Source organism: Mauremys reevesii, linkage group 4, assembly GCF_016161935.1.
Source record: "Mauremys reevesii isolate NIE-2019 linkage group 4, ASM1616193v1, whole genome shotgun sequence".
In the NCBI taxonomy this organism is placed as follows: Eukaryota; Metazoa; Chordata; order Testudines; family Geoemydidae; genus Mauremys; species Mauremys reevesii.
This window is the reverse complement of record NC_052626.1, coordinates 43391849-43417513: the sequence shown is the minus strand read 5'-3', so window position 1 is coordinate 43417513 and position 25665 is coordinate 43391849. Positions and strand designations below refer to the sequence as shown.

General features: G+C 38.4%; 1 protein-coding gene across 3 annotated transcripts in view; it reads left to right on the top strand.

Moving 5' to 3' along the window:
• The first annotated feature begins 1248 nt into the window (after positions 1 to 1248).
• The window catches only part of MIA2 (MIA SH3 domain ER export factor 2), a 43398-nt gene continuing 18981 nt past the window's right edge, over positions 1249 to 25665 (top strand). Inside the window, exons 1-13 of one of the 3 annotated variants that reach the window (XM_039535217.1) lie at positions 1253 to 1331; positions 8137 to 8268; positions 12267 to 12288; positions 12413 to 12501; positions 12992 to 13063; positions 13825 to 13935; positions 15234 to 15305; positions 15634 to 15738; positions 20190 to 20312; positions 20831 to 20930; positions 21433 to 21479; positions 21921 to 22011; positions 23423 to 23561. In XM_039535217.1, the coding sequence (XP_039391151.1) occupies positions 1311 to 1331; positions 8137 to 8268; positions 12267 to 12288; positions 12413 to 12501; positions 12992 to 13063; positions 13825 to 13935; positions 15234 to 15305; positions 15634 to 15738; positions 20190 to 20312; positions 20831 to 20930; positions 21433 to 21479; positions 21921 to 22011; positions 23423 to 23561 (1124 nt within the window). In that variant the 5' untranslated portion in view covers positions 1253 to 1310. Of the gene's footprint in view, positions 1332 to 6314; positions 6616 to 8136; positions 8269 to 12266; positions 12289 to 12412; positions 12502 to 12991; positions 13064 to 13824; positions 13936 to 15233; positions 15306 to 15633; positions 15739 to 20189; positions 20313 to 20830; positions 20943 to 21432; positions 21480 to 21920; positions 22012 to 23422; positions 23562 to 25665 lie in introns of those variants that run through there. The other 2 variants (XM_039535219.1, XM_039535218.1) reach the window with 2 other exon arrangements.

Sequence of the window (25665 nt, the reverse complement as noted above, 5' to 3'; positions counted from 1 at the left end):
AGGGCCAGCCCGATGGACGATTTAAAGGAACACCAGGCCCTGTTGCATCGGGTGGCCAAGAGCTTGGGCCTGGAAGTGGAGGAAATGGCTGAGCAGGTGGACACCTTGTTTAATGTCCTGTCAGCCTCTACCCCAACCCGTGTTAGACTACCCATGCATGACGGTGTTCTTAAGATTGCCAAGGGTCTCTGGCAAACTCCTTTCTCCATTCCTCCCATCTCAAAGAGGGACAAAAAGAAGTATTTTGTCCTGGCCAAGGAGTTTGAGTCTGATATACCAGTGTATGAATGTGGCACTCAAGAGGGCGCCACTGCTGACCCTACAGTTACCACTAAGGCAAAAATTTATGACAATTGTGCATGTGGGTGTGTGCACACCTAGAATGGAATGGACATGAGCAACACATCTCGAAGAACAACAGTTACGAAAGGTAGATAACCATTTTTTTTTGCCTGCAGTTACATCCATGCAACCCCATTCTGAGACCAGAATTTGGCCCAATATATTTTAGAATATAGATTTACGGTGATATAATACAAATTATGTAAATAGAACTCTGTCCTGAAAGTGTTCTTGTATTCCTGCCAGGTCACTTATTATATTATCTTGTCACATGGTGACATCAGAAGAGTAACCCTTTAAATCAGTTGTCCATTTGTTTAGGGGTTTGGGTTTGGTTTTTTTGGGTGGGAGGGGGATTCTGTTTTTTGGCAGTTGCCAATGAGAGTCTGACTTTGAAAATGACTTTGAAAATAAGGAGGAATTCAGAAACCAAATTAGTGACATAGTGGGAAATAATCTTACAAAATTTCACATGTAGAAAATATTCTTGATGAGAAGGCTGAAAATAAACATGATTCCACTTCACAATTGTTTGCAGATATATCTGATGAGAGAAAATTATCAGACAAAGCTCCAAAAGAAGATCATCACAGGCATACAGCTTTGTATAAAGAACGTAACAGTGGCCAACATTCAAAAGCAGTAACAATTGCTCCAGCGAACGCTCAGAAGAAAATGTACAATTCAGCGAAAAATGTTCAGTTAGATGCTAAAAAACCTTTATCACAGATCTTTTTCCTGATTCAAAACTACATTCCCAATAATGGTAAGTGTGAAGTTGTTTGATCTGAAAAAAAGATTGCAGTCTTAAAAAAATAAAAATAAAAATGGAGCTATTAACAAGATAACTTGAAATGCAAAACATTTTATTTCCTTATAAATCAACAGAAGAAGACTGGATATATCAGATTCTCCTGCATTTTGATGGTCTTGATGTTGGTGACGTTGTAAAATCTGTATTTTCAGCAATGGCAACTGTTAGCAAAAAGGTAAGATTTTGTTTCTTTAATGTTTTAACACCATCAGAGGGAAATTGAGCCCGATTCTGCTGTTGGTTACATTCTGCAACTCATCTGGAGTTGGAGCTGGAACTGATAGCAAAATTGGGGTAGGTATCTTCAGTGTGGCCTCTGTTTTTATGTTGAGGAAGCATATAAGGAGACCAGAATTTTCAAACTTGGCCACATGGAGACCTGATGCCCAATTGGTGAGGGAAGGGGGCAGGAAATGCTACATTAGCTGCTGTTTTCTTTGGTCCCTTGCTGCTCCCATTGCCTCTGCAGAATCGTCCCTTGTGCATTTAGTACATTCAAATGTGCGTTTATAGAACAGCCAAGAAAACACACTTGTCAAACACATCAGCATCTTTTATCTATTTTTTTAAAGGAAACCCATGGCCTGCTTCTGCTCCCTTTGAAGTAATTGGCAGAATTCCCTTTGATTTAAATGAAAGCTGGGTTGGGCCTGGAATAAAAAAATAAAATAAAATAAAAAGGTACGGCAAACTTTTAGTAGTGATTTTACACATACAGTGCCAGAATCAAGAAATTTAAACTTTTGGTTCCCACAGTAACATAACATGGTCCTCTTGTGAACATATTCAATTTACAAAAGTTAGTACAATATACAAAAGAATATAAAATGTGAGGCACAGTGGGTGTAGGAACTCTTATTTTGTATTTGCTGCAAAATCTACAAATGTAAAATCTCCATCAGCAAGTTGTGTTACCATACATTTTGTTTTCTTCTTTCAATATATAGATTAAGTCAACTGTTTTCAAACTGTGGTAAAAGTACAACTGAAGGTACACTGGCCACAGTTAGATGCTGTACAAGATGATTTAAAAAAATTAGTCTTTATAACCCCTCAGTAAAACGTGCAGTCAGACAGAAAAAACAAGCTGGGAAGAGGCAGCTGCAGTGCAGCTTCCTGACACTGGGGCCACTATGTCCCCATGCAGCTAGACTTGGGAGCTGGCTCAGTCTCCTCCCTGCATGGACACCCTCCTCATCCCCTGTCAGTTGGCGTAGGGGACAGGCAGGGAGGCACCTATCACCCACCAGCAGCAGCAGCAGCAGCTTGTACTGCTTCTCCTCTGGGGAGGGAAGGGGAAAGAGAGGCCAGGGGTGGTTGGGGGGGGGCACAAAGGGGACATTAGTTGGGGGAACATGGAAACCTTGAACAGGGGAGGCATCTTGGAGGGGGACTTGGGGAGCTTGGGAGAGCTGGGGAAAGGGGTGGGACAGGGAGGAGTTTGGAGCGGGGTACCATGGAGTCAAGGGGGCAGCAGGTACAGGGAGAGACATGGAGATGTTGGGTCTGATCTTTGGAGAGGGAGGGAATGAGGAATTGGGGGACAGGTTAAGGGGGGCTGGGGAGTGGTGACAGGTCCACGGCGTCCTTGGAGAGAGAGAGAATGGGGGAACAGTGAGGAAGAGGTGATCTGGGGGCTACAGATACAAGAGGGAATTTGCTTGGGGGTTGGTACAAGGTAGACTTTGTAGAGCTGATGAAGGAGGCCCTGGGAACAGAGGGATCTTGTGGAGCGAGGGAAGGGCACTGATACAGAGAGGAGTGTTGGGGAGGGGAGATGTGAGGAGCCATTACAGGTTGTGCCTTGAGGTGGGGGGACTGGTACTGGAGGGAACAAATACAAGTGAGAGCCCTTGGGGAGATGGAACATGGGAGAAGCAAAGGGGATTGGGGGAAGGGAAGAAAGAAAATATGGGAGAAACTTGCTGTGGTGGAGATAGAGAGAGAAGAGAAGGCGGGAGAGTAGAGGGGAGACTTGGGGGAAGGAAGGTCTGAGAGTAAGGGAAGGCTGTGAGCTTGGTAAGGGAGCTGTAGTGCAAGAATCTAAAGATAGCAGGGAAGGTGGGGCAGAAACTGGGTGGGAAAGGCTTGAAAAGGGAAGGTGAGAAGGGGTAGGCAGAGACATGGGGCAATTGGAGAGGGATATTTGGGAGAAACAAAGCAAAGGGGGTGAAGACAGGGATAACTGAAGGAATGGAAAGGGTATTTGGAGGTTCAGAGGAAGACAGAGGATGTGGGAATTTGACAAGTAAAGGGAGAATATTATGGATTGAAAGATAAATGGGATGGGGTGGGGCAAAGTAAGGAGGACATCATGGATGTAAATTTCTAAGAAACCCCTTGGTGGCAAAGGGGTGTTGAGGAAGGCAGAGACATTGGAACTCTTGAGGCACAAATACGAGAATCATATCTGAAGAGGTCATATGCCAAGAAATTTTGAGGTTCAGATGGGGTATAATCAAGGTCTTAAAGTTTGAGACACACTGGGATTATTTACATGCTTATAATTTATCCCTGTATGTTCTGGCAAATACATGAACCATGAGAGAGAAACATGAATAATTTGTTCTCTTTAGAAATTAAGACTTCAGTGGCTAATTGGGATACATAGAGTATTCACGCTTTACAGGCTACGTTAAAAATCAAATTTTTATTGTTCACTACAAATAAAATGGCTACTTTAAAATTCCCATGTATATCATTAGGTACCAACAGCTACCTTGTATTGCCTTTTTCCTTCCTCTTAGATTTTCACAGTAAAAGATGCAAATTGCATATGTTGCTGCATACAAAGGATGACTGAGTCAAACTTTATAAAAGCTGGGATTTACAAACATAATTATAATGAAAAGAATTCCAATAGAATATAGAAATCAAGTTACAGAAATAATGAAATAAATACAAGTACAATGCCACGTAGCTAGGATATGGCTTATCAATGTTTTCTGCAGCCTCTGTGTTTCAGTGTGTAATACCTACATGTGGTATTACAGGCCCACAATATGGTCAGATTTTTAAAAGGTGTACTTTACCTTTTATAAAAAAATAAGTAATGTATATATTAGACTTCCTCATATAACATTTCTTTTTATTGGAATTTAAAAAAACACATAGTGTCAATTAATTTATATTTACAAAAGAAAGGAGACATGATGTGCCATGAAATGAGAAACTTTGTTGTTAGTCGTTAATCCACCTCTGGCCCCCCCTCCTTTGACTGCAGAAATGTCAAAACAGGATCTCTCCATTTGGAAACATACCAGTGCAGGATGTCTCTCTGACTGGATCAGGAACTTTCCTTAAGAAACTAGGGATCTTGTTATGCTCATAGTTTTTATAGAAATGTTTGCTATGTGATTACAATATTTGATTCACAAATGGAAACATTCAAAACAAAGGAAGGGGTAAGTTTCTGTACAAGTAGTTAAAGTCCAGCTAAGAAGAGATTGGTTCTATATCCACTGAGTACTACATGGTACATGTCAAAATGGAATGATTGTGAGATTGCCATGGAAATACTTCTAAACCTGTACGGTTGTGGGATAATCTCTCCTTTGTTTCTTTAATTACTTTCTATCTTGTTTTTATTCTGAATTGTATCTCTTTAAATGTTTGAAAGGTAAGTGGGCTATATTAGTTTGTGAGGAAAGGATTCTGTTTACATTGTAAGTTATAAATACCAAGCCAACTGTGTTCAGACATTTCCACCTGAAACAGCAGTTTCCAACAACCTCTGGAGTTAAGTGTAGAATTTCTAACATCTGCCTATGAAGGGCTCTTTGCACTAGCTTGAGATTTTAACAGTCCAGAGTCAGCATTTGGTAGAGTTTAGCTACATTAGGGTATGGGTATGATAAGTGTTTGAAGATGTGCAGTAACTCTGTTGGAAAGGAAATATTTTCAGAATGGGGTGTTCAAATTGGGTCCTTCCATTTCTCCTTTACTTTTTTCTTAATCCTCACACCATATTTGCTTAGTTTAATTGTTGTTTCCCCACACACACCCCTGATTTTTTCCCTTTCTTTTTTGCTTCCTGTATATAAAGTTGCACTAGGCATTGGGGAGAATATTCTCCCCAAACTCTCATTGGCTGACACAGGGGTTCATTTCCTGAAGTTCAGCAGGCAAGATGGGTAACAACAGCTTGGATAAAGCAGGGTCTAGGCCTTGTTTTGCTTGTGAGGGAATACATTTGTGTGTGAAATATTTAAACAACCAAATTTTAGGTTAGGCTAGCAGTCTAGTTAACAGCACATTGTGCCTCTAAACTGAGGATTTGAGCTCAAGTTCCTACCTTCTCAGGCTAGGAACACTGTGGGGGGTAAAGTGCCTTTCAGTGCTCTCCAGTGATTTATTTTAGAAGCTAAATATTAGTTTGATAGGCTCTAAAGAGAACTGCATGTAGCCTTTCTAAGTTGGCCACTGAGATGTGGGGTTATTGATATTAGTGGGGAGAAAAAAAGACAGAGGTTAAGACCCGAAAAGCCCAATAAATATATAAATCTAACCCCCTTGGTCCCTGGAAGGAATTTGTTATAGAACAAACTGCAAGTAACTGACACGGGCATCTTGTGAATGACTTAGTGAGTCACGAGGCATGGTGGCAATGGCCCCCCGTGACTTGGAGTGAAGACTTGTTACAGGTTGCTTGTGTTTCCCTGGCCCTGCCCAGTACAATCCTGCTAACATGACTTGTGCTACTCCAGGGCTGCCAGTGTCTTGCCCGGCCCCAAACGGGGGCACACGTTGGCATTTCCTCAGGAGCCTACCCCCAGTGTTCCTAAAATGGAGGATAAAGCGACACCTCTCGTCTGACGTTCGGCGGGACGTGGGGCGGGGTGGCCCCTGGAATCTGCAGGTCCCGACGTGCGGGGTGTCCTTGTGGCCGTGCCCCCCCGCCCCGGTGCGCACAATGGGCGGGGGGGGGGCGCCGGCCGGCCGGCTAATGCGGAGAACGCGGTACCCAGCACGCGGGGCTCAGTGGCAACCTCTGCCCCCCCCCCCGGTGTCACACAGTGGTGCCACCGTCCCCTTCTTTCCCGTGCGTTCTTCTGGTCTAGCCGTGCATCCCCGCTGTCCCCCCGGAATGGTGCCGCCTGGCTCCGCCTGTGCTTTTGGGACAGTGGTGCAGTCCCACTTGCTGAGCTGTGGTCTCGCCCCGCTCCCCTCTCCGGGGCGGTGGTACGGCCCGCTTGGTTGTCAGGCTGGCGCCGGCAGGAAACTGCGTGGACGCTGCTGGGGTTGTTGCGCCTGTTGCCGGCGATGGGCCATGAGCGCCGGTTGCCCCCTCGCCTCTACCTGCTGCCGCCGCCCAGAGCGTGAGCAGCCGCTGCCGCTGTAAGATGGCCGCCGGGGAGAGCCGGCAGGAGGCTCCGGAGGCTGCAGCCGCGGGCCTGTGGCCCGGCTTCCAAGAGACAGCGCAGCGCTTCTGCGGGCTGGCCCTGGAGCGAGCGCGGAGCGTGAGTGCGGGGCGGCGGCGGCAGCAGCGAGCTCCCCGGCCCGGGGGACTGGGGCTCTGCTCCCGTGGGGGTGTCCGGGGCTGCCTGTCTTGTGGGGCTGGGGCCCCGGGGAGTCAGGGGACGGGGCTGCTTTGCGGCCTTGTTCTCCTGGACCCTTCAGTTGTGAAACTTCCCCAGGTTGCGCTAAAAGCCGCCCAGGCAAGTCGGCCTTGGGGTTTTTGCTCTCAACAGGCACTGAGGTGCGGGGTGGGGTGGGTGTGATTTGTGACTCGCTGGAGATCTCTGAGGGTGGGAGGATTTTCGTAACACGAAAGCTGCTGCACTGCGATAAACAACGTTACTATGTGCTTCAGTGACCCACTCACCAGAGCCTGCGTTTACACGGAGCTAATCTGCTGCGAAACTGGTCGTCTGATAGTTTACATTTTGCTAGAAAAGTCAGGTGTCTGGGTTGGGCCCAAGTCGGTAAGATTGCAGGACCCGGGATCATGACAGTGTGTAGGGAGAATCAAGATGAGACGGGCACAATAATGGAATGGAAATATAGTGAGATTTGGTTGAGAGGAGGCATAGGGCTTGTTAAATTCAAAGCATTTTTAATGTCTGTGAAATTAGGAAATATAGTCTCAAATATGGAAGGAAAACATGCTTATATTGTCCTTTTAATAATATCAAAGGAAGCCTAATGATGCTCTTTCCAAGTGCAGACTGAGCACCTTTGCTTGAAAGTCTCAAAGCTTAAGATTTTTCTGCTTAGTGAATATAATATTATACACTAATAGTTGAATATGGAAAGGTGAGCTGCATTAAGCAGGTTGTTTTTTTGTTTTGTTTAGAAAATAATGTGTATATATATATCTATTTACAAATAATGTAGACCTCAGATCATGCAAATCACGATCCTTTACATGGTAAACTACATTGAACCACTACTTTTATTTTATAAAACATACTTATGCTGTGTTTTAGTCAATCAGATAAATTATTTGCATCTCTTTAGCTGTCACTATAAATTGTCCATCAACTATGTGGTAAATGTTTTTTATTTTAGTGCTGACACTTACTTTTACATATAAACTATCTCAAGAAGGACCCTTTCCCTAAACAACAAGTTCAGAATGAAAACTTGAAAAGCTGTGTCTGTTTTAGTTCAACACACCACATGTGTCTTCGGTTATATTATACACTGATTGCTAAATAAACAAAAGATTTTAAAACCAAATAAAAGTCTTCTGACAACATTTGCTACTTCTCAGGGTTTTGAAAAAGTAAATATACAAAGAGTCTTATAGTCTCACAGTTGACTTAGTTTTTCCGACGAAGTGGGCATTCACCCACGAAAGCTCATGCTCCAAAACGTCTGTTAGTCTATAAGGTGCCACAGGATTCTTTACTGCTTTTACAGTTGACTCAGTAAACAATAAGTAATATCTGCATTTGTCAAAAATAACAGGTAATCTGTCCCTTTTTTTAACCACTCAGACTTTGCTGCTTGATTTTTTTTTTTTTTTTTTTTTTAAGGTTGTGGCAGCGTTGCCTGAAGATATGAGACCTGGTCCTGATCTTTATGGTTTCCCATGGGAAATAGTGATTTGTGCTGCAGTTGTTGGAGTTTTTACAGTCTTACTGTTTCTGTGTAGGAGTTATCAATCAGTAAGTATCCAAAATGACGTACAGAGTTATGTAGATGGTTTGCATTTAAAAAAAATGGTTAAAATTGTCATTTAATCAGTTTGAACTTTTTAAGTGAAATAGGTGTGTCACTGTCTGGAGTGGTTCACATCTGTGAATGCCTCACTCTCAGGGCAGACACCCCAAACTGGTGGTCTGTTCTATAATTAGATTTCACTAAACCAGTAACAAATGTGAACTCCTGGATCACTCTACCTCTCTAGCCATTGAGTACAGACAGTCCCCTAGACTCTCCAGTTTGTCTTACCACCCAGACAAACTGAACTTGTGATAAAAGATTATTTAAACCTAAAATCCCCCCACATCAAGTTTCTCCCAGTCCCAAGAGGCCAGTCACTCACCCCAGGTACTCCAGACCTTAAACCAAAGATAACGCTGGCAGCCAATTCTGTAGTAAACTAATTATTGGTTTATTAGGTAAGAAAAAAGCATGAGAGTTATTGAGAGGTTAAAGCAGATAAAATATGAGTAAATCACAGTTTGTCACTCCAAATGGTGTCAGTGTTGTAATAAACTGCCAATTTCCCAAAAGTCCTTCAAGGCTACCCAGAATAACTCTGGGATTCTCCGTCTTGCAATCATAATTTCTTCTTGTTCAGTTATTCTGCCTTGTTAGAATCCAAACAGTCCAGAGATGAAGGATCTTTCCTTGAATCCATCTTTTATATCTCCTTTACTAGCTAGCTGACAGTGTCTGGACCCACGTTGTTGGGTTGTTTTTTTTTTTTATTTTTCTATTTTTTTTTATTTGTTTTTTTCCCCTTTGACAGATAGTGAGGAATGCACTTGGAGTCCTTGACTTGCTTTGAAATTAGCATATTCTATTAAAGTCCTTAAGTCCTTCATTAGCATTTCATAAGATTTCTTTGATAGGTAATTTAGTTACAGGGTCATACATACATGTAAATGTTTGTTGTTACATTATAACAGGAATAGATAAGTGAGAACTATATAAGTAATAACCTATTAATTTCCATGAAGTTTAAATATCTGAATACACACTTACATATTAATAATTGCTTTGATGTACACTAACGTACAAGTGAATTGGCCTGTGGCCCTGATCTGATCTGGTTTGCCAGTGTTACAATAGAGTTTTAAGTCAACTGGTCATACAGTTGATGATATTTTCTTTCAAACTGTAGGAAAATTGGGTAGTTGCTTTCTTGTCAAGGTCCTTAGTGGTTTGCTGTTTGCTCAAAGAATGTTGCTTTTAATGTGAAATGCATATTCACCTTATAAAAGCAAATTAAATTAAAGTGATAAAATTTCCCCTTTTCTACTTTCTCATTTTATGGGACAAATTTTCAAAGCCAGCTTCCAAAATAACATCTGCATGTTTTAGTTTCCCATTTATTCCTTAAGCATTTTGTGGGTATTTTTACTCCCATATGTCATAGAATACTATACTAGGGTTGGAAGGGACCTCAGGAGGTCATCTAGTCCAACTCCCTGCTCAAAGCAGGACCAATCCCCAGATTTTTACCCTAGTTCCCTAAATGGCCACCTCAAGGATTGAATTCACAACCCTGGGTTTAGCAGGCCAATGCTCAAACCACTGAGCTATCCCTCCCCCTTGGTACTTCACTATATTTGGTTATAGCTATACCAGCTAGGATTGTGATCTTGTCATATCTTGCAGGATAAGTAGGAGCAGGCCCAACTTGCATGGGAGACTGCCTAGAAAAGTTCAGGATGCTTCAGGAAGTGTTATTGGTGATTTAGTATGTTGCACTACTGAACCAATGTCTCAACGTGTTGCTGGGGAGCACTGTTCGTTTAGAGGAACATAATATGGAGATTCTTGGCCACACAAACTTATTGAAAATCTAATGACGCTTGTGCAACCTTTGTCCTTTGTGCTGGTTAAATTCCAATCAGAGTAGTAATATCCTAAATTATCCCTACAGTTCAAAATGGATTAAATTTTCTTAACTTGCTGACCTAAACTACAGTGTAGTGTCTGTTTGATTTTAAGTAGCTACAGTACTGTGCATAAGAAGTAGCTGCATTTCAGTGGTAAATGTAGTGATTCCTGTATTTGAAGATGTGGTACAAAGTGTTAATAACTTAACTGAGCACTGTTAATAACTGAGCACTGTTGGCAGAAACTGCTGCCTATAGATTTGGGAAGTCCTCCTACAAAATGGGAAGCCTTCCATTAGGAATACTTGCTCCTCAAAATGGCAAAGATTTTTCATATGGACAGCCCAACATGATCTAGACCCGGTAGAGGCCTTGATATTGAAGCTCCCTGACTATCTGCTGCACCTGAAACATGCTGGACTAGCATTTATCTCTCTCACTTAAGTCCACCTTGCAGCAATATTGGTGTGTCACGCTCTGGTACTGATCTGGATCTGACATTTGACAATATCAAAATTTCCTCAAGGGCCTCCTTCATATTTACTCTCTGGTTAGACTGACTCCCACGTGGGCCCTCAGCATTGTCCTCCTAAAACTCCTAGAGACTCATAAGAACATAGATGTGATCCTATATGGCCAGTCTTATGGTCCATGTAGCCCAGTATCCTGACATCAAACAGTGGCCAGTGGCAGATGCTTCAAAGGGAATGAACAGAACAGGGCAATTATTGAGTGATCCATCCTCTGTGAACCAGTCCTAGCTTCTGGCAGTCAAAGGTTTAGGGACACACAGAGCATGGGGTTTCATCCCTGACCATCTTAGCTAATGATAAACTATCCTCCATGAACTTGGTTAATTTTTTTTTAAACCCAGTTATACTGTTGGCCTTCACTGCATCCCCTGGCAACGAGTTCCAAAGGTTGACTCCTTTAGAACCACTGTCAGATTACTCAGTACATTTCTTTACCATCAAAACTGTCTTTCTGGTTGCCATCACCTCATCATGGGGAGTCACTGAGCTCCAAGCCCTCATGGCCAGACCACCTTACTAGGGTTGCCACCTCTGAGGTATAAAAATACAGGACATCTGAGATGATCCTTAGCCCATCCAAATGGACAGTTGGTAGTGTATACTGAGCACTCTTCCAGATTTCCCAGGACAGCTACCTGAGAAGGGGGAGGGGTCGGGGAGAGGAGAAATGATCCTGGGGAAATCTGGACAGGTGTCAACTCTACACTTTGCACATCCTTCCATATAGACAAGGTGGTACTGAGACCACACCCCAGTTCATCCCTTAGCCAGTCTCACAATTCCACCTGAAGAATCAGTTACCTTGCCATTCTTTTTTCTGAAACCTCCCTCAACACCTGGAGAAAAAGTTACATGCTCTCCCTCCAAACTCAAGGCATACTCGACCAGAGAACTGGCAGCATCTTCTGCCTGTCAAGTCTTTGAGATCTGCAATATGGAGCAACCCACTGACTTTTGTTAAACATGCTGTAGGCATGCCAGCTGGGTCAGATACCAAGTTCAGGAGCAGTACTTCAATCACTGTTTGATACAACTGAAAAGTCTCACTTCTGTTATCTAGGGATCATATTGCTCGTGAGTCACCTACAGTGGGATCCACACTAATGAATACTCAAAAAAGAGAGAACATTACTTATCCTGTAGTAACTCTTGTTCTTCAAGATGAACATAGCATGGATCCCACAACCCACCTGCTTTTCAGATTCCTCAGCTATCACTGCTTTAAATGGCAAGGGAATTGGTGGTGGGTGGAGGAGGGTTGTGGTGGTCCCACCCTTTATGGACTCGTATGGGAGCATGAGGAGGCACAGAACTTGTGCGCAGCCGCAACAGACACTGCTATTCAAACACCTTTAGTTTCATATATGTGAGATGGATGCGCACCTATGGTGGGATCCACACTGACTACAACATCACAAAGAACTACAGTTACTGTAGATTAAGTAAACGTAATATTAAGTAAAGAACGCAGAGAAGATGAGGCTAAAAAGTGAATAGTGTATCCTTGCATGCTGTGTAACATAATAGGACAAATTTCAGTGCTTGTTCTTTTTGTTTCAGGTTAGAAGCAGACTTTATATAGGTAAGTTAACTTTCCTTATTGTTTCTGTGGAGTATGTTTCTAGCTACACTGTTAATTTTTAATTATTTTTATGATAGTGTTTAATAACTTGAATGTTTCAAAATGAAGCTACTGTTCTTCGTAGGAAGGGAAAAACAACTTGCCAGTAAAGTTGCTGAACTACTTGAAGAGAAATGCGAAGTTCTTGAAAAACTTAGTCTCCACAAGAAAGAGGTAACTCTTATTTTTATTCTCCTCTTCCTCCAATGTATGTTTTTAGCATATTGAGCCATTGTTGTTCTTTTGATCAACAGAAGCTTTATTTAAACTTAAATATTAAAAGCTTATATTTATTATGATCTTGCAATTCTTGTTCCCCCCCCCTTGGTTCAAATTCTTTTAAATGTGATACAGATTTTAATGCATTCTGCTCTTAAATCATAGTACAGTATGCAGCATTGGAAATGTACTCCTAGATGTCTTGCTTTTATGCTCTATGTGCTAACCTTCCTAGGGCCAAATTTTTAAAGATACTTCGGCACCTAAAGATGCATGTAGGCCCTTCTGAAAATCCCACGAACACCCATTGGGAATTAATGTCTAGTGTGCCTAAATACTTTTAAAAATCCATCCCTTAATGTTTTAAACTTAATAATAAATTAATTTCATTTTTTAAAACAATTTTTGATCTTACATACATTTTGATATCAAGTATCCCTTTCAGTATGAAGACTTAGAATCATCTCTAAAGGATGCCAGTCTTCTGAAAGAGTCAACAAATACATCACATATTGAGGTAAAAACAGACTAAAAGTGGTTTTTCAGGAAAAACTGAAGGTGTCAGAAGTGTACTTTTTTTTTTTTTAATCTGTGCAATTGTTTTGCTAATCCAGGGTTTCTCAAACCAGCACCAAGTGAGGCAGTGAATTAATTATGGAGTGGATCAGTTATGCGGGCAATTAATTTTGGAGCAAATAATTATGCAGATAACTTTCTCAACCTGCTTCCCATAGGTGACATCCTGTTAAATAGTTATGCAAACCCCTCAAATGACTGATGCAGAATCAAATGTGTACCACAGTATTTTGAAAAAAAAAAATACTTGCAGCATAAATTTTCAAAATTGACTAATAGTTCTAATTAAAAAATGCACATTAATAACTTAAAATAGCATGTGTCTTGCATGTTGCTGTAATCTAGAAATGAATCAATTTTTAGATCTCAAAAATCGAATTTATTTGATAGATTATTCCAAAAAAGCCTGGTCTCCCCATTCTTCTCATGGGGCTATTAAAATATAACTAATAAACTGATAAATTTACTTAAATTCATTCTGTACTTGGACTAAATGCTGTAAGGTTGGGAATAAGATTATTCATATGTACATGATTTAATCCCTACTTTAAACAAGGCTGTATGGAGATCTAACTTCTGAGGCCTTATTGCACCTCTGTAGATTATTAAAGTGTTCCATAAAAATACACTATACACACCTGTATTTAATTACTTTATAACTGTACATTTCTATAGGTTAACTATCAAAATTACTTGTTTTAGGCAACCTGTGAAAAACTGAACAGGTCAAACACTGCACTCAAGGATGAAATAGAGAATTTAGAAAAAGAGCTGGAAGAAGAGAAGTCAAAGCGATCAGAACAGGATGACTTGGTAAGGTTCAGCAAAAACATTTTTTCATCATATTCAAATAACTTAGTTTTAAAAATCTGAACATGTTATGTTTGTGTATAATCAGAGTTATTTCTCTGAAAAGACATCTACTGAAAAGGCAGTTTTTTCATTCCTTTTTAAATTTGTTTTTAAAATCATTCAAGAGATAATCCCAGGTAGTTAAGGTTCAGGAACTAACATGCAAGTATTTAGGAGCTAAAGATACAGCTTTATGTTGAATATCCTAGATAGCAAGGGTAAGAAAAGACTTAACAATTAAGTGATTTTTTTTTTTTTTTACTTTCTTTGCAGTTTATTTAATGCTTCCAAATAAACTTTAGAATGTATGATGTGGAGAAAGTTCTCTGAATTTTAACTTCCTTTTTATTTAGAAAACAAAACGTTCTGTGCTGGACTGGGGGGAATCGTTTTTGCAGAACCTTAAAAAATGCAGTGTTTTTTGACTCATTTATCAACAGCTAATCTTGTTTTTCCCCCTTCTTCGCTTTCCCCTACAATATTGTGCTGTTTACCATTGATGATGCTTATTGTCAGCCAAAGTAACTTGCTTCCATCTTGGGGATATTCAGGAAGTGGGGGACAGTCTTGTTTGGGTAGATAATGCTGAAACCAGCATTTTGTGGTTCCTATCAAGGGAGAAGTACTTCTCAGAATAACTTCTCTAGCTATATCATTAGGGAAGCCCACAGAACTGCTGTTTATTGGGCTTATAAAAGCAACCATAGAGCCCTTATGAATTATGGTCTCTTCCTTGTCTGTGATGTCAGCGATGTTACTTTATGAACTAATTGACAAAGGGATTTGTAAGAGTGCTAAATTCAGTGAACACTTACACTTTTTTTAAAAGCTTTAAAATATAATAGTTGGAAGCCCACTCAGCAGAAATACCCTGCATATGGAAATCTTTTCCTAAAATACTTTTAGGAAAATGGATTAATTAATGGTTCTCCAGTATCTCAGACAGTGCATGTAATATACATATTATAAGCATTGTAAAAAGAAACAGTATGTTACAAGAAAGGTAAAAAGAAGATATTAGTATGTAATCATATGTCACTATTGTACAGTCAAATCTTCCTTAAGGAAAATCTTTGAAAAGAAAACCGGTATTGTCAGGCCTGCAAAGACAATCCTTACAATTTAAAAATAAATATTTTTACAGGAATACATTTTAGTAGCATTTACTGAACATTTTATCTCATAAAATAATTTGGTTGAAACTTTTTAGCCAAACTTCTGGAAGAACTTGTATGAAAATAAATATTATGGCTTTGCAGATGGTGGAAATACAGAGAAGAATGGAGTCTTTAGAAAATGAAGCAAAATCTATCCAGTCACAAGTGGCAGAAGTAAGTCCAATATCTGAGGTTTTTGTTCAAATTAGGAAAATAAATTACTAAAATTGTTTCATCACAAATAAATACTCACAGGAATGACTTGACATGAGTATCAATACTCGTCTTCTAGGGCTCGGTCCTACTTTTTGGTATGTGGTAGCTGATTAATTTTGCAAAAGAGTGTGGCAGTTACCAATAATTGAAAAGGACAATTACTCTTTATTTTGTTAGTACACAATTATAAAACATACACTGCCAAAAAATTTATTGTAAACAGCAACAAGCTTTTGGATCTTCAAACATACTGTTGAAGCAGTTTGCTTTCTTCTATTTCATTTAGGCCAAGACCACATTAAAAGTATTTCACATTAATAAAGAGAGACTTGAAACCTCTGTCCAAGATGCAATACAGGAAAACTGTCATCTTCAGGAAAGCGAGAAACAGGTACGTTCTTCCTAGTTATGTAGTATTGTAGGTATGCATGGCACTTTCCACATAACTGAAGATATAATCCCTGCTCTGAGGAGCCCAACATCAAATTGAACATAACGAAATGATCCAGGAGAGTGTGTGTACATACACTGTTTTCCCCCTTCCAGGAATACTATGTTCTTTTATTTTTATTTATATATAAAAAGTGTGTGTGTGTGTGTGTGTGTGTGTGTGTGTATATATATATATATATATATATATATATATATATATATATATATATATCTATCTATAGATATATATATATATATATATATATATCTATATATATATATATGTCTTATGTTGGAATAACTTATTTTAAATAATTTCCTTGGATCGATCTCTTGCTCAAAAGGCTATATGGAATGTGTATATGAGAGAAAAGAAAGCTTAATAAGTAAGGTGTGAAATACTTGTTCCACCCATAAAGGGCAGCATGGAAAAAAAGCAACACGCTGATATTGAGAGAAGAATACAAAGGGGATGGAAAAAGGTTTTGCTGAGAAAAAAGAGGTTTTGGAAGAAATGAGAATAAAGATTTAGGCAAGTACATAGTTGAGGTACTCCCACAAAAGTGGCCATCAGAAGCTTGAACTTGATACAGATGACAAAGACAGGGTTTAAATAGAAGAATAACTTAGCAGAGTGGCAGGTGAGGAAAATACTGTTACTGTAGTAGCATTTGGGACAGAATGGAGGAGAGCAGTGTAAGAAGTGGGGAGGCCAGATAGGAGGGTACTGGAGTAGTTAGGCAAGAGAGAATCCAGGCAGTGAACAAGGATTTTTAGTTGCTGTAAACCAGAAGAGGAATGGTTCAGCTTTATGGTGGAAAAGAAGAGAATAGAGTTTAGAATGACACACAAGTTGCAGGCCTGGGTGATGGTAAGATGTTGGAATGAGCAACTAGAGCTGGTCAGAAATGTTCCAACAAAACATTTTTTATCCGAAAATGCCAATTAGTCAAAACTGAAATGTTCTGCTGAAATATGTAGACTTTGACAGAAACCAGTTTGCCAGAAACTTACCTGGTTTCCTGCTCAGCTGCCCAGCTCCTTGGCAGCTTGCCTGGAGGGGAGCTTGAGAGCCAGGGCTTCTTGGCAGCCAGCCTGGTTAGCTGCTGGGGAACATGGGCCTCCAGGACTTCCTGGCTTCACCACAGCACACCAGGTGGGCTTCTGCAGAGCTGGTGTTCTCGGATTGCCGGGACCATTTAAAAAAATTCCATCCTGGGTCTTCTGAAATAGAATCTTTTGAGAATTGTTCCACAGAAAACTTTTCATATCGGATTTTCTGTTTTAATTCAGAACAGTATTTTTGGAAATGTGAAATTTTCCAAGGGAGGGAAATTCTAATTCTCACAAAGCTCTGTTATCAACAGTGAGAGTGGAAGTGTGATGGTGATAGAAGATGAGATTCATTTTTTGATATAAGTTGTTGGTAAAGCAGACAAACATGTCGTATGCAAGAGTGAACAGAGTAGTAGTTGATTGGAAGAAGAGAGGATAGTGGATCAGGTAACTTGGTTATAAGGAGAAGAGGAGACCATTGGAAGAAAATTATTCTCATATACTTTATTTGCTTTAAGTCCATTCCTTTGGTCTTTATTTCTAATTGTACCCTTTACAGTACTTGAAAAAATGTACTAAGGTCAGAGAAGCCGTGCCTAATTTAAAAAAGTGAACAGACCAGTGTCTCTTATCTTTGTGACATGTATACCTTGTTGCTGGTTCACTTTTTTGAACCCAAGAGGACTTTGAATGAGGATGTTCTTTTGCTGCTTCTCCTCTGTAAAAAGGGACCTTTAAGCAAGACAATAGTAAATGCTGAAAATCACGTAACTTTATATTTAATCATTTTACACACATCAAAATCTGTTTTTAGCAGAGTTTTTATAAGGTCATAATTGACTCCTTTACAGTAATCATTTTGTAATTCCTTCTAGGTAAAATAAACTTGCATGACACATTCAAGACCAGGACATCTGGTGGTATTAGGGTTTTGTGTTTGAAATTTTTAATGAATAGTGCATGCTGCAACTTCTTTCACTCTTGTATCATATTTGGTATACTCCTTGTTGGGGGGGGGGGGAAAAGACCTTACTAATAGACCAATCAGAAAAGAAAATGAAATTGTCTGCCTTGCTTTTTTTTTTCCTCAATGAAAACATTGTAAGCAAATTTGGTTTTCTTTAGTAGAACATACACGTCCCTTTTTAGTTCTTTTTATTTTATTTTATTTTTTTATTTGTGTCTTTTTTTCTTACCTTTTTTAAAGACAGAATTTCATTTTCACCAACAGGTAACAAAAGTGTGTTTTGTTAATGGAAATCGGCGTACTTTGTTCTTTGGTCCTTTTACACAGATGGGTCATAATCCTCTGGCACATCATCGCCATAACGATAACAGATCTGCTACCCTCTGAATAGATTAATGATATGCCAAAGACAGGATTAAACATCTTAGTTTGAACCAAGACAACTGATTATAAACATTTATTACAATTTTTTTTTCTAATTAGAACGCTAGGAAAGCATACTGCCTTACCTCACTGCAGGATCCTTGTCCTTTCCGTCTGCTGTAATCCTTATGGTGTACAAGAATCTGCTTTGGTTCACTGTTTCTTTGACTTGTGTAGAATGTATTTTTAAAGTTTAGTTGCTTATCAGTGAAGGGGATTTAGTAATAACAGCTGTGTTGGAATAATGAAAACTTTCTCTTTATTTTTCACTTCTCTAGTTTGACTAGCGTATGACTTATTACTTGAAAGGGCACATACTGTGTTAGGTGACTTATCAGTCACTTTATTTTATGATATAAATAGGTATAGCAGAATTAATTTTTTTTTTTAATAATTTTGGTGGACAATATCAATGGTTATTTTAAGCATTTTTTTCTATTTTCACATGGGTGTGATAATTTAAATGGGGGGAATCAGACAATATCTCATGAAAGCAGATGTTAAGATTAAAAAAGTTTAAAAGCTTTAACTGTTAAAATATAAATTGTCAACATCACGTGTCAAGATATACAAAGTAAATAACCTTAAATCAAACTCTCTTCTTAAGCAACTGTTTTCTTTCTTTGGCTTTCTGTAAATTTCTGTTATCTATGGGAATATCTTCTTTGCTTTGTGTGGTGAAATGGACATTTTACTGATTTCTGATTAAAAAAAAATCTAATCCTTCCAAGTTTACACATCACCTCTGTTTTATTATGTCTTTGAATTGCTTATCTTTGGCAAGCTGAAATTTAGACTTGCTAGTATTCTTGCGTCAGGGTTCCCCTGTTTAACTGCTAGCTACATAGAATCGAGTGTTCTTGGTCTGATTAAAATTGATTAGTCACTCCACTCTGTAAACCTGGTATGTTTAAAGATTCCAGCTGGAGGATGAACAATAGGCAAATTAATCTTTTGAAAGATTCTGAGAAATAGTTTCTTGAGGTTTTTATATTAAATAATGCTGTTCTTATAATAACTGAAGCAAATTTGTTCTTATAATATATGCAGGTGTGGTTTAATTAGCTGACATAGTGCAATCATAGTTTGTTAAAATAAATGTAAAGTCTAATTATTCCTTGTTTTTTGTAGGACACTTCTGAAAATGAAATATTCCTGTAAAATTGTTAATGTAGTCCCAAAACCTTCACAACCTGGCTGCCCTTCTAATTAACAAAAGGCTAGTTACAGTATTTTTAGTATTCAGTGTCTGCTTACATAGAGTACTGATGACTTTGATTAGCAGCAACATGTCCCTTAAAATATATTTTCACCATATGGTATTAAGTGGAAAAAATAATTGTTAGGAAAAAATCTGTGGGTTATGTGGTGAATTAAATAGCTACCCTATTTATTTTATTCAATAGAGAACTTCCAAGATATAAATAAAAACATTAATTAATCGTACACTTCCCTCTCACAGCTTCGTTAGGGTGAAAGGGGAACAAGTGCTGTAGCTTAAGGAGAGTGTGTGGGAAATTAATGTCTTTTCTCTTCGACCTGTTCCCAGGAATCTGGATGATTATTAGCCAAAAATTCAATATTTTATTTTAATTGGCTTCTTTACATTCTGTATGTTTTATCTAAAATATTTATTGAAGTATTCAGCTAAACTTGTTTTTAGATATCCTAGTAACTAATTTCACTAGACAGCTAGTGTAGCTGTCTAATAAATTAGAGAACAGTACAGTAATATAAAATGTTTCACTGTTAAGCTCTTCAACATTACACAATCTTTAGTTTTGTTTAGTTCTCATGGACATGTGGTGGTGGTGGGGTTTCAAGACACTCACCCTAGATATGCTGTCTATGAGTACAGTGTACATATGGCTAATTATTGTTGAAATGTGAAAAACACTGGGTGATTACTCTTGATTTTCAACTTGTGATAGATTTTCTTATTGATCTGGTACACCTTTTTTTAGCTTTTACAAGAAGCTGAAGGATGGGGTGAACGATTTAGTGAACTAAATGAACAAACAAAAATGTTTGAATCGTCTAAAGCAGATATGGAGGAAGCTCTGAAAAACAAGGAAAGTCAAGTCAAGGTAAACTGCTGTATTTAACACTGACTGTGTTTATAGGAGATGCTGAATATTAGGATGAGAAGATGCTAAGCTGTCTCAATTTGCTTCTTGCATTAACTTATTTTTTCTTAGCTGCTTAGATTGAGGTTTGAATTCATCTAGTCCATTGGGACACTGTCCAAAGGCTACAGACTCCTAGAATCTAAAATTTGAAATAAATAGGAATACTTGTCTAAAAGATTCTTCACTTTGCAGACACTTTATATGTATAAAAATACAGAACTCTTCAGATATCCCAGTGAGCATCATTAAGAGCCTTTAGTGGTGCCCCACTGTTGTCCTGCTTCTTGCCTGTGTTTTAATGGGTAAGTAGTGGAACATGTAGAATCCTAGATAGCTAGCAGGCTAATTTGATACATTAATGAGAAAGTAATAAAGTACATCAAAAGGTTGAAAATGTGACTTAGTGTGGTAGTCAAAGTTTCACTGCCTATATTTCATTTTGGATTTTAATTTTATTTATTTTTGGTAATATCTAGTCATTGACAGAATGTTTATTGAAGATGAAAGACTGGAGCATAGCAATAGGAGAAGACCACACTGAAGACAACCACTGGGATGTTGATATAACAGAAAATGGTGAGCTTTTAGGTACAATCAGGACAACTTCTTATCTAAGCCCTCCTCCTCCTCCCCCCCCCCCCCCAAAAAAAAAAAAAGAGGATAGGTTAATTGGGAAAAGAAATAACTAGACCTCACACAAAGCTTATAATTAAATTAATTTGTTAAAGGTAGAAGCTGGATTTCTTAACCCTGCATGCTAATATGGTTTGCAAATGTGCTCCTCCAGAATACTAAACGCATCCTGCATTGCCATTTTTTCCTTAATCAGCTCAGTTGATGCTTAGTCATCTGGGAAAGAAGTCAGCCTGTGTGTTAAAGTATCAGAAAAGAGTCAACTTTAATTTTTCCTTTCCACACTGAGAGTGTCACATTGTACTTAGTGTGGTGGAAGCCAAAGCTAATTTTTATGAAAAATATATTCAGTAATTAGGAGTAGTAAGTGTACATTCCAGTCAAAACATATCACAGTGCTGTTTGTGATTTCACTGTTCTTCTTTCTATTTATGCTCTTAATTAGATGATCAGCAAAAACGAACTATAAAGAAATTGATCTATGCTGCTAAGGTATGTAGTAACACTTTATGATGTACTGATTTTAAAAGTTTGGAGGGAAGAGGTCAGAGAAAAAGTGAGGAATAAAGAAAAATGCTATTTAAAGTACATGCCATGTTATGTCTAGTAATGGACATAAATAATTGTATCAATGTAAACAAAGTTTAGGGTATCTGTTTTTTTTTTCTAATTTCTTTTACCATACTTTAAAAATCTTAATTGACACTTTTTTCTTCTTTGCCAGGGTCTAGAATGAATGCAACCTGCCCTGTCCTCCTGAAATAGGGTATTAGCTGATTGCATTTCCAAGCATTAGTCAATTAATGTTACAGCCATAACATAACATTCTTACTTTAGTATTGTATTATCTGAGAAATGCAGTCAAGTGGAATTGAGTCTTTTTCCTCCAGTAATGTTCACACTTAATTCCCCTTTTATTTTATTTTAATATAGTTAAATGCTTGTTTAAAAACCCTGGAAGCAGAAAGAAATCAAGTATATTTAAAACTGGCAGATGAAGATAAAGCTAAAGAAGAACTTAAGGGTAATTACATTATTTTGTTTAAAAAATAACTGATTTTTAAATAAGAGAAGCTATTCATGTCCTTAAATAACCCTGGATTATTCATTCAATTTTTGTGGAAAAAATATAAAGTTTACATTAATAGCTTTATTTAGTTAGCTAAAAATCCATTAAATTTGAATTGAAGTGACTTAACCAGTTCTAAAAATTTTGTCTTAAAAGGTTAAGTGGCTAAAACTACAGCAATAATATAGACTGCTGAGATGCCATTTTTAATTTGTTACCCCACTTCAATTGGAAGTGCAACAGTTGTCACTCAAAATAAATATACTGAAAATCTTTTTTCAATATTGCTATTGAAAATATGTCTAATGGCTTTCATTATAAGATATTTAGATATAAATAATAGGATGTTTAATTGTGAAATATGTTTCTAATCAAGTAGCGATTAGTTCATTATATTTAGTTGGAAAACATTACTTTCTTCTGGAAAGTACATAGTCACTGCTTTTCCTTTGGACAAATTCTACAAAGGCTTCATTCTAAGGAAACATATTTAAAAAATAAAATTAGTGCAGCTTTATTCAACTTGTATCTAATTAGCCAATACCTTTAACCTAAATAACACTATCAGCAGAAAATTGGACTCAGTTTTAAATGCCATATGCCTGGTGGCCTTTTGGATGATTCTATCCTCTAATGCAGCAATTTTTCCCCTATAACTTTTAAGGATCTCCTATGCTGACCCATCAGATAGATGTCCTTCTAGACTGACTGACTAGCCTTTTTCCCCATTCGGGCCTTTGAACCTCAAAGGCTTAAATATATTGAAAGGAAGCACGGTTTGCAACTGAATAAATAAGGAGATTGATATTTAAATTATCTCCTTGCTCCATGTTATTAACTATCATTATGCTTCAGGGTTAACCCCAACTGGGATGAATGGGGCATTTCTACACTTCTGTGAACTATTGTTCATGCTGCTTGTCATCTTGAACACACTTAAACAAATAATAATAATAGAAAATCTGAAAGTTTAGACTATGGATTTCAAAATGGCATCCTCTAGAGAAAAGTACGGGCTTTCTGAGCCATTCCAACCACAGATGGGGAAACAGAGCTTAAGTATGTGTTAAATCTGGAAGAAGTATTCAGAACTCCTGACTCCCTGTCCTGTACCAAGTCAGTAAGCAATACTACTTCTCAAGTGTGCAGTCTGTGGAAATCTATCACAATGCAAAAAACCAAACAGTATTCTATGGACTGTAGGTAGGAAGATGTCTCTCTGTGTTACTTTCCAAACGTCAAACAGGCCTTCATTAATAAAACTGTAAGGTCCTTGACTGGCAATGTTTGTACTTTCTAAGATATTATGATTTTGTTTTAACTTCATAAACTATGTGCATTATTCACCTGTCTCTAAATTTGACAGAACGCATTGAAAACCTCCAAAGTGAGCAAGTCTCCTTACAGTCTGAAAATGCACATTTTGAAAGTGAACTTCAGAAGCTTCAGCAAAAGCTTAAAGTAATGACTGAGCTATATCAAGAAAATGAAATGAAACTACACAGGTACTGATACCATTATGTTTTTACATTAAGCATTTAATGAATGATTAAGGGAAGATTGGGAAATCATTTGACTTTTCAGTTTAAACATATCAACAAATTTGTGACAATTTGTTGAAAGATAATTGTCATATCAACTGTAGTTTATATCAGCCAGATTCCTTATAATTTGGCTGAAAGTACAGTATACATATGAAAACCTGAGCGTTTGTGATAAACTGATATGTAGCTGAATTAACAATTTTTTACATGCTTGTTTTAGATATGAATGTGATTATTACTAATTTTTGAAGTGATGGATGAAATATATTGGGAAAGTCCATCATACTAATCTTGAAATGCTTGGATAAGAAGGGACTGTATACCTCTTGTGTATTTATCGCCGTAACTGTTTTATGGGAACAGTTAAGGGGGGGTATTTTTAAATGTGCTTGTGTGCAAAAGTGTGCTGTACCAATTATAGCCTATTTCAGCCAGTTAGAGCTGAAACTGGCTTTACAGTTTAGAACCTCAGAGTTACAAACTGACCAGTCAACCACACACCTCATTTGGAACTGGAAGTACACAATCGGGCAGCAGCAGAGATGGAAGGGGAAGGCAATTTCAGTATAGTACTGTTAAATTACTAGAAAATAAAGGAAAAGCAGCATTTTTCTTCTGCGTAGTAAAGTTTCAAAGCTGTATTAAATCAATGTTCTGTTGTAAACTTTTGAAAGAACAACCATACGTTTTGTTCAGTTTTATGAACATTTCAGAGTTATGAAAAACCTCCATTCCTGAGGTGGTTGTAACTCTGAGGTTTTCCTGTATTTATTTATAACAGCTGAAGCAACTTTTTGGGCAGGCAAAAATCAGCATACTGAGAAGTACAATACATTTCAAAAGTTGTAATTATGGATAAACTGGCCTTTGATTTAGAAAAGAGGGAATGGTAAAATTTTCAAAGGCACTTAAGTGCCTTTTGAAACTTCAGTAGACCTCATCTATTAACCCTATTAATTGGCTAGGACAGTCATTCAATAGTGAAATAGTTTGCAACTGTCACCATGTTATACTGACGTTTCTCAGAAAAAAATATTAAATATGCATCAGTCATTTTTTTATATAACAAAGGATGTTGTCACAGTATCAGTGGTTGCTGATTTGAACATATGCAATATTACAGCAAAGCAAATAAGTTTAAGTACCGTGGTATTAAGCTATGATTATCCACTGACAGTCTATTTATCTCATGCTATATACACCTGTACTCTGATATAACGCGGTCGTGGGGAACCAAAAATCCCTACCACGTTATAGGTGAAACACCGTTATATCGGGGTAGCGGTGGCAGGACTGCAGTGGTGATTTAAAGGGCCCTGGGCTCCCCGCAGCAGCTGGAGCCCCGGACCCTTTAAAGTGCTGCCGGACCCCCGCTGCTACCATGCTGTATGCAAACCTGTATTCTATCGGGCCGTGTTATAGTGGGGTAGAGGTGTAAAAGGTGAAATTCTCTCTCACATAGTTGGAGTAAATGGGTTTTGTTCTAGATACTTAGAAATAAAAATATTTTAAATAACTAAAGTAAAGAATTAGGAAAGAGACAACAGCAACCCTCCAATCCATAGCCTCTTAAGAAGAACCAGCAAATAAAACTGTTGGTTGTATTCACAACAGCAGTATACGTTGATGTGGACTCAGTGGTGAAAAGAGGACAGACAGATGCATGGAATTAAGAGGCAGGCCGCAACTTTTATTAAACTTTAGCACAGAGGAAGGGAGCTACCTACCCCTCACCCAGGGTTGCCCATACTAAGCAATTAATTGGTTCCAGTGCAGGGGTACAGGACTCCTTACAATATAACTCCTAACTCGGTATAGACTCTCCTCAGGCTACCGCCCAGAATTTAGCTCTGAGCGCTAGCACCTGCCTGCTGCTGCCCCCCCTTGGGGACAGAGCATGCAGAAGGGTGGGGACCTTGGCCTTATCCTGTGAGTTCAAGGCCTATCACCAAATTCCAGGTCGTTTACTTCCTGGGAACAGTTCATTTTATCCTTTTAACTAACTGCAAGTTGCAAATAATTAATAACGCAAGCCAATTACTTCAGTTAGATTCTAAACACATTC